This window comes from Kryptolebias marmoratus, linkage group LG19 (genome assembly GCF_001649575.2).
Source record: "Kryptolebias marmoratus isolate JLee-2015 linkage group LG19, ASM164957v2, whole genome shotgun sequence".
NCBI classification, from domain to species: Eukaryota; Metazoa; Chordata; class Actinopteri; order Cyprinodontiformes; family Rivulidae; genus Kryptolebias; species Kryptolebias marmoratus.
Window position 1 is genome coordinate 19,664,641 of NC_051448.1, and position 17,237 is coordinate 19,681,877.

The window sequence follows — 17,237 nt, forward strand, 5'->3', positions numbered from 1 at the left end:
AGAAACCATTTGGCTGGTCCATGTGTGCAGCTGCAGATTTCAGTTCACCTCGAAGGTGTCGCTTTTGAAGCAGATGCTTCTTTGTTGGTTGACACCCTCTCAGTCCACGGTGATGTAAAACTGGATTTGCTGTGGACACAAACACTGGTGTTTCAGCGGTTTCCAGATCATGCAGGTTTGAGCCTTGATGGTTCCTGGGTTGTTTCTGAACATCAGAACTAAGGCTCTTTCATCTGAATGTCACAGATGAGTCAATCCAGTAAATGCTGTCAAACTTTTTTTTTCTTTATCCTGGCAAAAAGAAACTACCAGCTGAAGTCAATCATGATCAGTAACAAGTTGATAGGCCTTATCAAGGTAAAAGACTTTCTAGAACTTTCAGCAGCACTAATTAACAGATTTAGGTTATTGTATTTATAGATTAGAGCCTGTATCCAAAATTTTGACCCTGTGTGAAAAAAATTCTTAATAGATTCAAACTTCTTCAGCTTTCTTGTTATTAAAATAACTGCAGTTGTATGTTTTATAATCATATCTAATATTTGAGCCAATGATGAGTGTTTGAAAACTTCTGACCACAGCTTGACCGCCCTTGTTTCCATCACCCCAATGAACACAAGTCTTCAGAGAAGTGAGAGTCGAAACTTCTTTGTGCATCAGTGAAAGTTACTGCCTCTTTTCTATGGACTCTCTAAGTGTTTAGGAACTAAGAAGCTCGACAAAGGACAAAACATTTTCAAGGGTTTTTTTCTCTCTTTGCATTCACACCACAGGTAGGATAAGCTCAATAAACTTTAAGCTTCTCTTTTATTACAGTCTCCTTTAAATATGTAGTGTCTGATATTAAAACAAATGTTGTTTAATGCCCAACCTTTTACCTCGGTTTACTTTTCTTTTCTTTTTTTAATTGTGTGCCCCAGGGTTACACTTATATGCTCAATTGATCACTGTACACCTACACCATCTGAAATAATAACTTTACACCATTCTGAATAGTCACTGTTAAGCTGAGTCACAAAACGCTCCATGAAAGTTTCTACTTTGATGAAGGAGTTTTAAAGAAAAAAAGATGAAGCACCTATTGTTGACAGATACAACAGCAACCAGACTATCTTTGTCAATCTTACTGAATAATTAGCAGCAAATGGATTTGTTTTCAGACATAAAAAACAAAGAAAATACTAAAACAGGTTGTTAAATACACTCTGAAAGCTATTAACACTGGGTTACCCCTCAGAAGAGCAGTTTCTATGTTGGAAACACTGCTATATGTTCTCAACCTGAATGGTTGGATTACAGCAAAGCAAAACCAAGAGAAAAGAACAGATGGTGTGTTACCTCTCCAAATGCTCCACGTCCAATCACCTTAAGTATCTCAAAGTCTTCCTTGTGTAGGCGCATCTGCTTCACTTTGGAGGTAAAGGGTTTGGCTGCAAGAAGAAGGAAGAAAAAGGTCAAACGACTGCAAAACCAAAACAATCACAATTTAAAGATACTAAATTAAAAGGGCAAAATTATAATTAAAGACACTATAAACCAACATACATTTTCTGTATCAGAGCTGTATAGATGAATCTAAAAGGAGAAAAGGCATAGGCCTGAAATAACACAAAGCAACATTTTCTCGAAGCATTTATTGTTATTCAGTGTAATTTTTAATGGAAATAGATCCTCATAGAATTTAAATATGGTTATGTGTTTAAATGAGACTAAATGTGTGCCTTCAAGTACAGGAAAATCATTCAGTCAGTTCATTTTCAGTAAAATCCTCCTAACACTGTGTCAAAAAATTGTAAAGGCCTTTTACATTTCACACTGTGTGAGCCCGTTATTATAAAATCCTTCATGTCACACTGCACAGTTTCTTGCTGCAGCAGAATCATGTTCGTCTCAAACATATGACAGCGAGATGAGTCCAGTGATGAAAGCAAGTGCTGGTGTTAACACGCTTATTATTAGATATGAACTGTAAAAACCGACGGAGGAGGAAGAGGGGGAAAAAAAAAAAAGACAGCTGTGGCGGCTCATGGCTGGGAAAAAAAAGACGCTGATGGCAGCGGTAGTCACTTTGCATGATGTTTCCAGAATATTTCTGACACTGGTATTTCTTGTAGGTCGTTTCTGGTCATGAAAGTGATAATCAGCTGTCAGTGAGACTGTCAGACTGAATGACCACAGACCAACGATTCCAACTCAACCAAAAAGGTTTTTCCTACAACATTAAAAATCAAGGTGTAAACCCATCTATAATGACGCATTTATTCTCAAATGGATTAAGTTATATAACACTATTTCTAAAATGTTTAATTATAACTGATTGATTACAAATATTAGATATCATCAGGAGTCATGATTAACATCTTTTATTAAAAACAATCCAATGACGCAAACTATTGTTTGCATTGTAAATCATCGTTCAAATTCTCAATAACCTTTAATGGAGTAGAATAAAGCTGGGCATGTTTCCATGTGATCCCTAAATGACCTGTGCTTATGGAATAATGTAAATGACAACATTCCCATATCTCAGGCACCATTTTGTTCTAAATGGACTTTATCACAGAGTTACTGACCACCTGGTCCTCTTTAAAGCAAGTGACACCGGACACAGAGAGGCTGGATGATAAAGTTAGCTATTGTTGTGCCTGCGGTTATGGTTCCCGGTGGGAAAAAGGACCTGGGAGGGATCTGCAACGGTTGCCAACGTTTTCCAACAAAGTTAGATTTGATCTATGCAGACAAAGTCAGCATTTCCCTCATTTGTGGAAAGCTATTCAGCCACTTCCTCATTTTCATGAGCCAAGGATAACCTGAATTAGCTGCGAGTTCGCTAAGGTCTGCATATTGGTTAAATTGCATCAGATATGTTTTTTTTAATAGCATTAGGATGTATAAAAGTACTCCTATAATCCAGTTATTGCATCCATTCTCATACAAATACATCTCAGTGTTTGACTTACAGACAGTAGTTCCTTTGGCTAGTAAAACACAATCTCTATTGAAACATCCTTTTGTATTTTTAGCAGCTCTGTGTGTGTCGCAGAAAGAGAGATCTGATCACCAGCCAAGCTGACACTAAGACCCGTCTGTGATCACACACTGGCCAAACATCGTGCTGAACTCATCTGGCTGCCCTGACCTCACGAAACCCCTCGTGCTGAAGAAGAGGACATTCTCCCACTGTGAAACAGGGAAATGCCTGCTGAAATAAAACAAACAGGTCACTCATAGCTCAACAGCCTGGCCCTCACAGTTTTCCTCACACTCCCTCCTGACTCGACTGACAGCTGGCCTGGTCTGCTGTGACAACAGGGTGGAGGGAAAGTCGTTTCTACAGAACAAAAAAAAAAACACAACCAGCTCAGCCATGTCAGGTAGGAAACACCTGACATATTTCTCCAGACAAAGTAGACCAGAAACACTTGAGATATGTCTAGAGATTGAACAGCTGTGGTATAATTCAACTGCAGAGACAGTTTCAGGCAACGAACAAGGACAATGCCACAAGTTTAAAAAAATTATTACAAACCAGGCTGTCACACAACTAAAATAATAGTTCTCACGGTGTGTTTCTCATTTCGTTTACTATCTGACGAGGCAGTGAAATTATAACAAAAAATCAAAGTCAAAAGCAGAGAAATAAAACATGTCATGCAGACCTGGAAAGACCACAGATTTATTACTGGAAAAATATCAAATCCACTTCAGTCTGCAACTTACTGTCACCCTAAAATCCACCTCAGTCTTTAAATTTACATCTTTGAATACAATATGACGTCAGCTCTCAAATTGAAAAAAAAGAAAAAAAGTAGAAATTTGTTAAGTGTTTTTTTTTTATTCTTTTACTTTTTTTGCCAAGGGAGTAAGATGTAACATTAACTATAATGTTGTCAAATGTCATGATAAATACTGACACCCTAATTACTACTGTACTGATTCCAAAAAACCAGAAGATCTAATGTTTTAAAGCGATCTTGAACAAAAACATGTTTAGGATTTCTGAAGCTCTTGTTTGGACACTGGCTGCTTATTTTTTAAATTATTTTCAGTCCAGTTTTTCAGTACTTCCCGTCCATTTTAAATCACTTAATACTGACCTTTAAATAATTTAAACGCAAAGCATAAACTCGTGTTTGGAGGTACACCCCACAACTTTCCAAACAACCGATTATCAATTCTGTGCTGCCAATTTGTTACTACAGCAACATGTCGCAATTTCACAATTTGTTCCTAATTCCTTGAGTTGAATGGAAAATGCAAAGCCTAACACAATTTGAAGTCATCCTTCGGTGAAACCATCTGCTATATCTCAAATTTTTTGGCCAGACAGACAAACTGTGTCTTTGTTAAAACTCCTAAACTAATTCCTTAGAGATACGAATTTCCTAGTCTGATACTCACCTCACAGAGAGGCTTATTGGTTGTTTAAAAATAAGCCTGCGGGCCTATGAATCTTTAGACTGATATTTGTGTGGCTCCTAAGGTTAAATTTTTCCAACACAAGATCAAAAATTTGCATTTGGAGACACAAAGTTGGTGTTAAAAAGACACTGTTGTTTTTAGACTTGCGGGACCTCATTCCATCTTCGGCACTTTGCATGAGGGCTGTGACCTTTTAAGAATACAAAACAGTTTCCATTTGTCCTTTTGGGCATTAATTACCTTGTCATTTTTGTTTAGAAGGTTAGCTTTCCAAACAAACTGGGTGGGCACTTCTTTTTACTGCAGTTGGAACCCCACCTCTGTATAGACATTGGACACAAACCTTTCAATAGGTGCTTTCAGACCAAACAGTCAAAGATTCTCTAAGGTTTATAAGGACTGGTAGTCCCACTATGAAGTGGTTATAGGGACCTACGCGTTTGTTTTCACACCACCAGGAGAACACTGATTGCGCAGCACTCAGTTGATGGTCAGCAGGGCCATGTCACCTACACACGTCCCATTCACCAACAATGGAGGATGCCAAAGTTGGAGCTCTCTGTGTTGTGAGTCTTTGATGTTAATTTTAAAGCCAGGTTTGAAAAATGACTACAGGCATTCAGAAGAATGGAAAGGGTTATAGGAGGCAAGACTCATGCAGTTTTTAGAGAAAAAATGGAACTGGCTAAAATTGGAAAAAGCAGGTCATAAAAATTGGAACTGTCCTAGAAAACTGATCTCTAACTGAAAAATCATTGCTGGTAATTTCCATTCAGCTGCCGTAATCACTCAAAAATCTTTGTGTAGAAAGTTGTCAACAAAAAGATGACAGTAGCCAATTCTCAGGGTCCAACTAAGTCTTGAGTAATATTCTTGCCACATTTATTGAATCTACACTTTTCTGACAATGTACATTTAGTGACATGTGAAAATTCAACGGATTAAGGCTAAATAAAGACTCAAATTCACTTTGCTTTTTTTTTTCCTTCAGTCAGAGCTACCAGAGTAGTGGGCCACAGAATAAGGGGGGGGAAGCAGAGTCAGGAAAGCTAAGGGGGGAAATTATTGGCTGCACGCTGACTCAGGAGCCATACTAAACCAGCCACATGAGAAATGCCTTTCATCTGTGAGCCAGAAGCCCTCAGCCCTGTCCACAACAAAGAACAACTTACTAACACACACATTTAAATGTGTACATGCACACAGCAAGGTCTAGTACCCTACACCTGACACATAATTGGAGACTATGTCTTACTCTGTCCTTAGCAAAAACACCAAAGCTAAGCTAAATACAAAAATAAAAATAAAAATCAGTGACCACTGCTTCTAAAACAGATGGTTTATTGAAGACCATAGCAAAAATCAATTCCGTATTACTGGCCATTCATTATAAACTGCAGTCACATGTTTGCATGGGTAAGTGCTGTGGAAATGCTGAGTCAATATATCAATATGCACGGTCAACATATAAGACAATTTAACAAGAACTGTCTGTACTCTTTACCAACCCATGTTTACTTTGGGTTTAACCGTGTGTGTACTTTTACTTTATTTTAATGAAAACCTACATTACTTGTCACAGCAGACAAAATAAGAAATGCCACACAGTTAGGTCATGCGTCTTAGGTCATTAGCAAAATATACAGGTGGACATAAACATAGCAACGGTTGCTATGACAAGGTGTGGTAGAAACCCGTATAAACGGTTGAGAAGCTGACTTTCCAACCTTTAGCCTGACTGGTGCTCTTTGTTTTCATCGTTTTGCAAAGTGTGGGACAAGTGAGGCAGGATTGGGAAAAAGAGGACATGTCATTCCAATAAAATGCACTCTGAGCTTTGAAGGCAAGACGTTAAACCACAGACAAACAATGAATAGACGCACACATGCTCGCATGCTGGAAGCGCCACACACAACAGCAAAGCGCATGTAATCGGCAGTGGGCTTTGCAATGCAGTGAAACTGGAAAAACATGAGACGCCACCTAATCCACACGGCCAGACTGGTTTAGCCCAAAAGTACGGAGTGCTTATCGGACCCAATCTCACTTTATGCCCACAAGTGAAGTCAGGGCCGTTTTCGGAGAAATTTAGTAACAGCAGGCAAGTGCGTTCGCTCACGAGAACAGGCCTTGACCTGGATCTCCTCCACACCATGTGGCAGAGGTGTGTCTGAAACAGGTAATATTAAATTACCACATGACATGGAATGAATGTGTGCAAATATCTTAATGCTGCATGCTTGGGTAAAAAGAACTGTCTGTGTGTGATAAGGAGTAGAGTTTTTTAATCAGAGAGTGGCGGAGATAGAAGATAAGACCAAAAAAAAAAAAAAAAAGCTTCAGAACAAAGATTCAGGTGGACACAAACATGATGACACAAAGGCTGAAGGGCAATCCACACCCACATTGTTTTTGAGGTATTTTTAGTTCTTTTCTACAAATGTGACACTCTATACCAGTTTCAGGAGAATTTGAAGTTAGTTTCTGCAAGCAAATGATGATTTCTCTGGGTTTTAAAAAAGTTTAAAAAATAAAAGATTCCAAGTTTTCTTTATTTTTTTTTTTTAAATCTAGCTTTTTCAATTTCAGTTTTTGAACTCTTTGTCCCACATCGTTGACATGGCTGTACACTACGTATTTAGTTTGTCCGGCTGTTTGCTTTAATGAGCACTTGGGTCTTGATACACAAAAAAGGACAGCTGACTTTGTAGTTCAGTCAGTATCAGCCCACCCATAAGCCTTGGCTACAGCTGTTGTTCGTTCCATAAAGAACATCACAACAAGCACCACCTGTGCAGTGCACCAACAACATGAGTGCAAAGACAAAAAAAAGACACCATTCAAAAAAAAAAAAAAAAAAAAGAGAGGTATGTCAATATTCACACCAGCAGCACTGGTCACTGTATGCAACCTGTAAAGAGATATCACCATGTAGACACAATATGTATGCAGACGCTACTTTACTTTACAATGTACATCTGTCAAGAACAAAAGAATTTGCAGCAATAAAAAGACAGACAAGTAATGGGATGCCTATTAGACATAAAAGTGCCACAATATCATGGCAGAGCAATCCAAGCATTAGCATAGCTTGGCATTAGATTACACAACGTTATTGTTGGGGCACTGATAAGTAACTTTTGTTTTTATGGACTATACACAAGGTATATAGGAAGTTTCAGAGATAGTGCATTCATGCTGCTAAAATAAAATGTAGTGTGACCAATAAATCTGTGGCAACCTGGTGCTGCCGGAGATCACATTACATATGCTAGAATAACGGATACGTGAAGAGCTGATGTTGTGATGTTGCTTTCTTACAGCCATGTATCTCAGTACTGTGGAAATGCAAGGCATACAGCAGGGGTTATTAGAGCAGGTCGAATAGATGACAAATGTAATAGATCATCTTACAGAAGGTCAAAATTATATGTAGCAATTTGTGGGGTTCAATGGGCTTTTTTTAAATAATGATAAAAAAAGCAGAAAAAGCAGAATGGAGAGATAGTAGGAGAGAGAGAGAGGCAGACACAGAAAAAAGGCATCATCACATCCTCAGGCTCAGTCAGCAGCGGAGTCAGTTACTGTAAGTGTCCGAGCCTCAAACCCGCAACTCAAAATCCTGAGCGGGACGGAGGGACATCTGGAAGCTATAACGGATGAAGTAATGACAAAAAAATGCTCCTCGCAAGAAACACAGGGCAGACAGATAGATGGAGAGAGGGATTAGAGGCTTTCCAGGATCTGACATGAAGAAGGAAAACAGCGAAGAGGAGAGAAAAAGAGCCACGCATGACCTTTCCTTCTATAGGACTGAGGCTCACCTGCTGTTAAGGTCAAAACTATCGGGAAAGAAAACTAAATAACTTTGGTTTATTTTTTGTGCTGGGTGAAAAATCACCAGTCATGACTAAGGCTCGACTTATTTTCCCTCCTGTTTAAATTTTTGGAGTTCCTGTTTCAAGAATTTGGCTTTTAATGAGTTTTAAAAGTCAGGTGCAGAAATGGTATTGTCATCTTTAAATTTGAAAATTAGTATTTATGTTACATTTTTCTACTGCCGTGTGAGGAAAACCACCTCACAGCCAACTCAGGCACCTGTATCACTTTCAGCTGAGAAATTAGCTCATCTGTTTATCCTTCCTGATTTAAAGTAACCAGCTTCAGGCTTTATGTCAGTCCACTAAACTGTGTATTAAAAACCTCTTAGTCTAAACATGTTTAATAGGGTTAAATTTCTCAGTTTACAAAAGACCAGAGGGTTCAAATGTGCTCCACACCCTTCGGTTCTATTATATATTAAGACAAGGCTTTCATCTTCTAGAAATAACTGATGCCTTTTTGCAAAAGTACTTCCACGTTAAATAAAAGGACAAACAATTACAATTAAGCGAGGCAAGCATAAATAGCACGCTGAGGTCATCAAAGAGAAAAATTAAAGTAGTGTGATTATAACAGCCATGTCCTAAAAAGGGAAAGTGACTCAGCGCCAGAGGCAAGTCGAGTTGATCCTTTTAGCGATTTGATTGTAAGTAGCTTAAAAACATCCAGAAAAGGACCAAAATTACAGATGAAAATAGAACTGGGCCTTTTTACAAGTGGAGGGTCTCCCTACAGATGTCTGCTTTGAAGACAAAACAAAACCCAATGAAAAAAAAGGTTTTTTGCTGTCGCCCCAATTTAAATGCCACAATCCCAGCTGCCGGATGCCCAAGGATGGGAGCAGGGGAGACAGAAGGAAACCAAAATATTTTCCTCGTCTGTCATAAATGTTGGATATCGATCAATAAAATCATTAAGGCTCAGGAAATCCAAAGACAAAGGGGAATCACTTACATAGCAAGTAAACATGCCTTAGAGCATTAAATTGCATTTAATGCTAGGCTGCTCACCAGCGACACCAGAATTCCCAGAGCCGTCTCTGTGCAGCAACCCTTCCCACCCCCACCACTTCATCACAGCCAACCTCAAACTCCCCTCAGTGCCGTTTTCCTTTCTCTGCCACCCCTTACCAAAGCCTTTTTTCCCCCTCTTTCTTTCCCTTCAAATCTTTTCCTTCATTTGTCAACCATCTGTGTTTCTCTCTGTCTGCTTCAGTGCGTCTTTCTCACTCTGTCACAATAATAAGAGGGCAGGAATGGTCAGGAGCTTTAAACTGAACAATCTGTGCCCCACAACATTAAACGCGCAAACAGGATGTTCCCAAAATATTAAAAAAGCCACAAACACCAAAGAAAAAAGGAGGGAGGCCGGGCTCGCAAAACAATGGATCAGATCCGGTGTGAAACAGCTCAAAGCCCGCTACAGAATCAGGGTCCACCCATGCCGGCATTGGCTTTCAGGGACTGGGCTGCGTCGCTTTCTGATGTCTGCGTAGGAAGTTGTCCCTGAACTTCAAAGGGTTCTTCAAGATGGCGCATAGACCTGTTCAACCCACATTGCAAACAAGTTAACTCACACTGCTCTGTGTCAACAAAGCCTCCAGATAGTATCTGCAGATAAAGATTGAATATGAAAAGATCCTGGCAGGCCCCGGCACTAAGCCTGACCGGGTTTCTTCACAGTTTGAAACGTTTCTCTGCTAATCTTTGGATGGCACAACGATGAACACGATAAAAGAAGCAAAATCTCGAGCTAAGGGCAGCGTTGCACAAGCTAACGTATCGAGGCCAGTCCTATCTGATGAACACCACTTCTGACAAAGTCTCCATTCTCTAAAGTGCTTAAGCCAGTCTCTCACTGGGTTTTAGCTTGTTTGCAAATAACATTTGCAACGCGAGTCTCCAAAATGTATGAAAATGTTTGCAGTGAAATCTCAATTTCATTGCGTGACTCGCAGAGGCTTGCATTCTCGTCGCTTCAATTCTGAACATGTTCGAGAAATTTGTGACACAAATTTTCTGTCAAAATTGTTGCAGAGATGCAGCAGGTATCCACCTTGAAAACCCTTCTAAATTTAGTTTTTGTCACTTGAAAGCACTAGAGCTCTACAATGACAGAAAACATCCAAGGCTGCAATCCTGAAAAAATTAAAATGAACACATTGATAAGTAATAATTATTTAAGTAAAAAAAAAAATGGTTCCAGTGTGCCTTACATCATTTCAAAAGTGTACACAAGTTGATTTAATCATAAATGTGGGGGCAGCTGCCAGGGTGGGCAGAAAGTGGGCCAAGGTGGGTATGAGGTGTGTACAAAGTGGACAGAGGTGAGTCGTGAAATATTGTGCACACTTTTAAATGCAGTTTGAAAAGCCGCTCACATGAAAATAAGCCATCATTTGCAAAAACTGTCTGTGAATAATGTGGCCGCATGGCTCTCTGGTCGCTTCAAACACTCAGAATTAAGTGGGACTGCATCAAAACAGTGCCTATTTTCTCCCAAATTTGAGCCTCAAACTAGTCTGTGTGGAAAGAGATGTTTGCTCTGGAGGTGGCCACCAGAGAAACAGACACCAACAGCGGGATGAATATTCATCTTCAACCGCCAGCAGGAACACTTGCAGCGCAATCCCAGGAACAAATGACTTGATGGCAGCCTTCTTAGAGCCTTCACGAGCCAGACCCCCCCCCCCCCTCCTCAAACTTCAGCCTGAAAGGAAAAAAAACACTACTCCGTGGTTACAAGAGCCAGAGCTCGGAATACCAGGCATGTGCTGTGGGAATGTTCGGCAGACCAGACAGTATTTTCCAATACGAGGAGTGTACAAAATTCCAGCTGGCACCGTACGCACGCACGCAAGCAAAACTGTGGCTGTGCCGTGGTACCCTCAACTTCACATCGCCGGCCACTTAAACAAAAGTAAGACTTTACTGCCAGTGATGCTCCAACACCAACATGTCACAACATTCTGACAAATACTACAGAACAAGTTTCCAATTGCCTTTTCTGGGCTCATCCTCTCTCAGAATTTTTTTCCCCCCCTCTTGTGGAAAATGAGGGGGGCTTGTTTCTGTGCTCCAGCCCTCTGTGGCTCAACTGGTACAGCTCAGCACTGACGCTGCACCATTAAAGGATTTGATTCCCATTGGGGCCACTCTTACTATAAAAGGATCCAGACAAATGGATTAAAGCCACCACTGCCTGGCCATTTATTAAGCACTTGGAAGCAAATGTTTAACGGATGATAATATTTTGAATGACTGGGTAATTATAGACTTTGGGGATAGAGGACAACGGCATGCAGAGGAGAAATAAAATTAGTCAAAGTAAAAGGAGGGAAATAAAAGTAGACAAATGATGAGGCAGCAAGAAGATAACTGTGAGAACAAACCTGGTAATGAATTAGTCAGAAATGGTAAGATGGACATTTCAGAAAAAGCTACCACGTCTTGACCCACATGCTGGATAAACTATGTTAAGGCCATCTCACACACACACTTTCCATCATTGAAAGAGCCAGTGACATTCACTCCACATTACCCAGGTATTTTCTATTCAGCATTGAGATGTGTTCAGCTTCAAGCCCCCCCACAGCAAAATGTGTCATGACAGAGGTAACACAAGATTTCTTTCATTCGTGAGAAACCTGCCCAGCCGGATGTACTCAAGCCGAGGTCGACAGGAAGGACCTGAGGCAGCGGTGAACACAGCTGACAACAACAGACAGAAAAAATAAGATAGATATTTTCATAGTGGAAGCCTAAAGGAATAGTTTGGACGTTTTGAAGCAGGGTTCTGTGGAAAAATTTAACACATCTCACCGGTTGTAGATAGCTTTTTAAGTAACCTTAGTATGGAGAAATGGAGCTCAAGTCCAGTAGGACTGACGAGCCAACGGCCAGTCCAAACACAGCTAAGGTCCTAGAGGTTTGGGCAAAGACTATTTCGTAGACCTTTTCACCACCATCAATTCAACATATCATGGTTATTCAAACAGAAAGATTATGATGTTCCTACTAGAAGTACCACAGGCTGCAACATTTGTGCAACAGCTAGCTGTTGCCTCAACTATTTGTGCTGGCAAGTAACCTTTGAATTTAGGGGGCATCTCTAGTCTGGGACCGATAAGCCTACTTTGATTGGCTGCCAAATTTGATTAATTAAAATATACATGAGCACCAAAAACCAATAAAACTCAGGTTAACTCCTAATTACCATACATTTCAGCCTTTAATCAGAATACAATGTGATTTAGTATGAGTTTTGAGTCAACACGTTGAGATTCAGTGGAACACACTACACAAAAAGAAATGATATGTCAACAACTGAGAATCATTTTTAAATACCTAATAAAAGTTTAAAATTCTTAAAGAAAAAAAAACAACCTTGAAAAAAAGAATATGTAGCTTAAAGTAAACCATTTCTTTGAAACTTACTCTTTCCATCACTTTCCATTAACAAAAGTTTTGTGGTTGAATAAGCTAAAACAGAATACAACTTGCAGAAAAAAAAACAGTCTGTTGTGCTTTTATGTACAATGACGCAGCTAAGGAAAAGGTGCTATGACTGACCCGACAGAGGTGGGACTTGCCTCAGGGTTTCCTGACAGAAGATTTTAAACTTCTGGGACTTCTTTAGAACAAACTGATGTCAAGAACGAGCAAGAACAGAAGGCCCCCCGCTGTTTCTACCGTTTCTCTGCTAGTCAATTTGGGTCAAGAAAAAAAAAAACAAAAACACTTGAATCTACCACAAAAACAGCTTTCAACTGCCTACTGTGACATCCAATCCACATTTGAATACATTTGCATTGTGTATTACCATGTGGAGAAATGTTGAGCACAGAGCTGGCTTGCTCTGTAAAAGCACACACTGATTGGAGCATCCACCTCTGTTTAGTCTATGGGGCCGTTTTCAGTGAAACTATAACATATATGTTGTAGTTCGGCCATACGTTTACACGACAACAGCAACTGGATTCTCTGACACTGAAACTTCTTGAACACAGGTCTCAGAGTGGAACTTTTTGGACCCTACCATTTGCATTTCAATACAAGCCACAACGTGTGAAATCGCACATGCGCGCCACAGACGGCTGCAGTCAGTAGCTGTTCTGCGCAGATCAACAACAGCAATAATGGCGGATGGCAGAGTGCTGTTTAACCTTTTCAAGATGCAGCAGAAACCCAACCTCACTGTAGGACCAGACAAATGTTTGTATATTCCCCATTTTCGATGCAACTACTTCAATGCTCGAGAGACTGGTGTCTGTGTGTGTAAGCACCAACTAGTGGCCTGTAGGAACTACAGCGGGTTCAACAAGCACAGCAGCACCGTGTAAACGTGTAGCTTTTTCCAGTTTCCAGTAGATCAGTCTTGTGTAAACAGTGCCTACGTTACCATTCTGACATTATTTTTTTGTTTTCGTCATGCTTCTTGATTCACATCTCCTCCTGCAGCTTTGGAAAAATCAAAAAAAAAACTAATGATAAATTAATCAAAATGGGCAGCTCAATAAGGCACACAGTGCTGATTTCATCAGAATACATTGCACGACATCAACAAAATTCTCAAAAAGGTTTCCTTACGGGCAACTTTCGAGTTTCGGGGAAACAAGTGAGAAAATCCAGCCCTTTTTGGAGATCTACAGCTCAACATACTTCACAGCAGAAAAATCCTTTACTTTTAAATGGGTCACAGAAAGTTGGATTCTATGTACCGTATGTTCCTCACTGTAGGGCGCACTGGATTATAAGGCACATTAATCAAAACAAAACATCCCCGTCTTTTCGGAGAATACTGCACCGACGTAAGCGTCAAGTATAAACACCTCCAATGCTCGCTCAGGTCCGTGCGCGGAGCCCTGCGTGACTATAACTGAGTGTTAATGCTGCAAGTGGTGCGGCTTTGTAGTTTACCAAAGTCGCACTAAAACAGTACGACTTCTTACATATATAAGGTGCTCCGGATTATAAAGTGCACTGTCGTTTTTTAAGAAAATTGAAGGTTTTAAGGTGCACCTTATAGTCTGGAAAATATGGTAAATGAACTGTCATTTTGATATATTTAATGGGATTTTTTTGTACACAATAACATTTTAAGTTTTATGATTTTTGAAGATTTTAAACACAAAGTGTTTAACTTAAGAGTCCTGTTTTTACAATTATAGGAGTAAAACCAGTTCCTAAAATACAGTCTAAGAAAAGTGTGTATTTAACAGCGCAACTCCTGGGGAATACTACAACACTGAAACGCAGATGTGTCGAGCAGACAGGTTCTCCTGGTAACAAAAGAGTAATGTTTGTGCTGCAAAGTTAACACTCACTGAAATTTGGAGAAAACCACTAGATTACAACTTTCTGCTCCCAAAATAAATGGATGGGAGAGACGTGCTACATTATATGAACACTCCCCCCTCTGACGTGCTACATTATATGAACACTCCCCCCTCTGCTGCAGCCGAGCATAACAGACACTTTCTGGGCCACAGTCGAAGTCACACACCAAAAAAAAAGAAAATCCTGGGCTAAATACTAATTATAACCTTTAGAAGAAAGATACTGGTGCTGGGACTTGTAACCAAAAGCATCTTGAAAACATCCATCTGAGAACAGCTGGGCGTGTTAGGACGCGCCGTGTGTTCAGAGCAAGAAAAGGACATACATGTGACTGTTTCACAAAAAGATTCACATTTAAAGCAACAACAAGGATCTTTTCCAAAACAATTCACGCTGGGACGTCAATAAAGAAATAAACTGAATAAATAAACAAAACGTAGGTAGTCTTTCAGAGATGACAAGAAGCATCCTTGCATTTTTAATTAATTCGGTTAAGGCGTCCTACAAATTAAAGGATCCATCTAAGAGTTGGCAGTGCAGGAAAGCTCAAGCCTTATCCATTTAGGGCTTCTCCAGAAGCTGAGGCCCAACGCCATAAACAGCAGCCAGACACCTAGATAACAGCTACGAGGCTAATCACCTGACTGATAAGTAGATTGAGTCAGCGTGGGAGGATGGGAGGGTGGGAGGATGTGGACAACACCTTGTTTTGACGAGCACGCGAGACATGAAGATGATCACACAGACACACCGGCTTCCTGAACTGGCTGATAAACTACTGGCAGCACTTTGCTTTTCAAGCAGCATCGTGGGTGTGATGTAGAGAAGCACAAGTCATCTGTAGCTGCTGTGATGTGACAACAGCAACTGGCTTCATGGTAATACTACAACTCAGATGATTCATCTACTGCTGGATAAATCCATGAGCATTAAAACTAATACAACACCACTTTATTGGAGGGATTAAAAAAAAAAAAGACAATGACGTAGGGGGAATCTAACATTCTTGAGCAAATAGTAAGAAGAAAGAGGTGCCAGACAATTACGGTTTACCTAAAACTTACCATTAATTTATTTTTAAAGACACAAAAGACTGCCAAAGTGCCTTAAGCCAGACATTTTGTCTGGCATGAATCAGTGAATTTTTACATTTCTAGTTTCCAGGAGTCATTCATGGTTCTGTGGTCCAGTTTTTATACACACACACACACTTCAGATTTCTTTAGACATTAGAGCATGGTCAGTTTATCAGAATTGACAGAAATGTGGTCAGATTTTAAACACTTTTTTTTTTACCAAACCGTCTGCATACAGGATGACCTGAATATCTCAGCAAGGCAGAAACTCAACTCAAGTAAGAATACCAAACTAAAACGCCATTAATAAATACTTTAATGGTGTACAAAAATATAGAATGTGATTGACATTGTGTGACACTGCATTTCATTTTTATTGTGTCTAAATATAATATAAAAGGATGGACTGTTTGCAAAAATCCCATTCTAAAAGTAGATGACTGCAGAGAGGAAAGGCTTTACTGTGGGACATGAAGAGTAATTATCACTCACCATCATTATAACATATGTCTGGGTCATAAGACTGCAACAAAACTTAATTATATATGACCCTAAGTTCAGTACAGACACACTGACACCAAGAGTGAGCCAGTAATGAACACAGCACAGTGCCACAGTGCAAAATAAGAACAGTAAGGGTAATATGTTGCCATTTGTGGCAAGGTTTGTTTTTACAATAAGATGAAGAATAAAAACTTTTATTTTTTTAATCATAGTCATTTATACCTGCATAGCAGTCAATAAACAGGAAGGAAAAAGATAAATTAGCTAGGAGTGGAGGGTTATAATCTCTTTTTTGATGCATCTCAAAGTGGACTGAACGACTCTGCATCGATTTTAATGTCATTTATATTATTAAATGTTAATAACATACCGCAAAGAGCTCTGAAGTGCAGAAGTGCCCAGAGATAAAACAAACAAGCAGCAGCCTCTGCGTTGAAAGCTAGTGTTCAGACATACTTTAGCTTCTATGACATTATAGCAGAAAAATTGACGTTCACAAAAGCAACATTACAAACAAGCTGTGTACACGTTTCCACCCGGAGGAGGAGGAGAAACTGACCGTCGCTGCCGCTGCTAAAGTTAGCATCTGGGCTGCGAGTCTCCAGGATGTGTCAAAACAATGGGGGTTCTCAAGAAATTTACTTCTCTTTCAAAAGTGAGGGCAGCTGCAAAGTAGAGGTCAACCAATATGAGTTTTTTATGGCCAATACCAATATTTATAAATTGGCTGCCAATGGCTGATATACAACACCTAAGTTTTATGCATTTTTAATTTATCAAAACATAACAACAATTACTTCATTTAAATAAACAAATATTTAACCAATCTTAGAAGAATCTGTACACTTAATAATATTTAGAAGAGCATTCTCGCTTAAAAACAAAATTGTAACCTACAGTAAGCCGGCTGTAGCGGCTGCTGCTGCATCTTCATTTCCCTACTTGGTAATTGATTGAGTATGAACAGGCATTTGGTCAGCTGATTAATTTGTCTATTGCTAGTATAACAGAGGCC

At 39.7% G+C, this 17,237-nt stretch overlaps 1 protein-coding gene across 4 annotated transcripts in view; it reads right to left on the reverse strand.

The window, feature by feature from the left end:
- Nucleotides 1-17,237, reverse strand: part of cdc42bpab (CDC42 binding protein kinase alpha (DMPK-like) b) — an 89,305-nt gene that overhangs the window by 53,928 nt on the left and 18,140 nt on the right. For all 4 annotated transcript variants that reach the window (XM_037981652.1, XM_017409146.3, XM_017409145.3 and 1 more), the window contains exon 3: nt 1,339-1,430. In XM_037981652.1, coding sequence (XP_037837580.1) covers nt 1,339-1,430 — 92 coding nt within the window. The remainder of the gene's footprint in view (nt 1-1,338; nt 1,431-17,237) is intronic.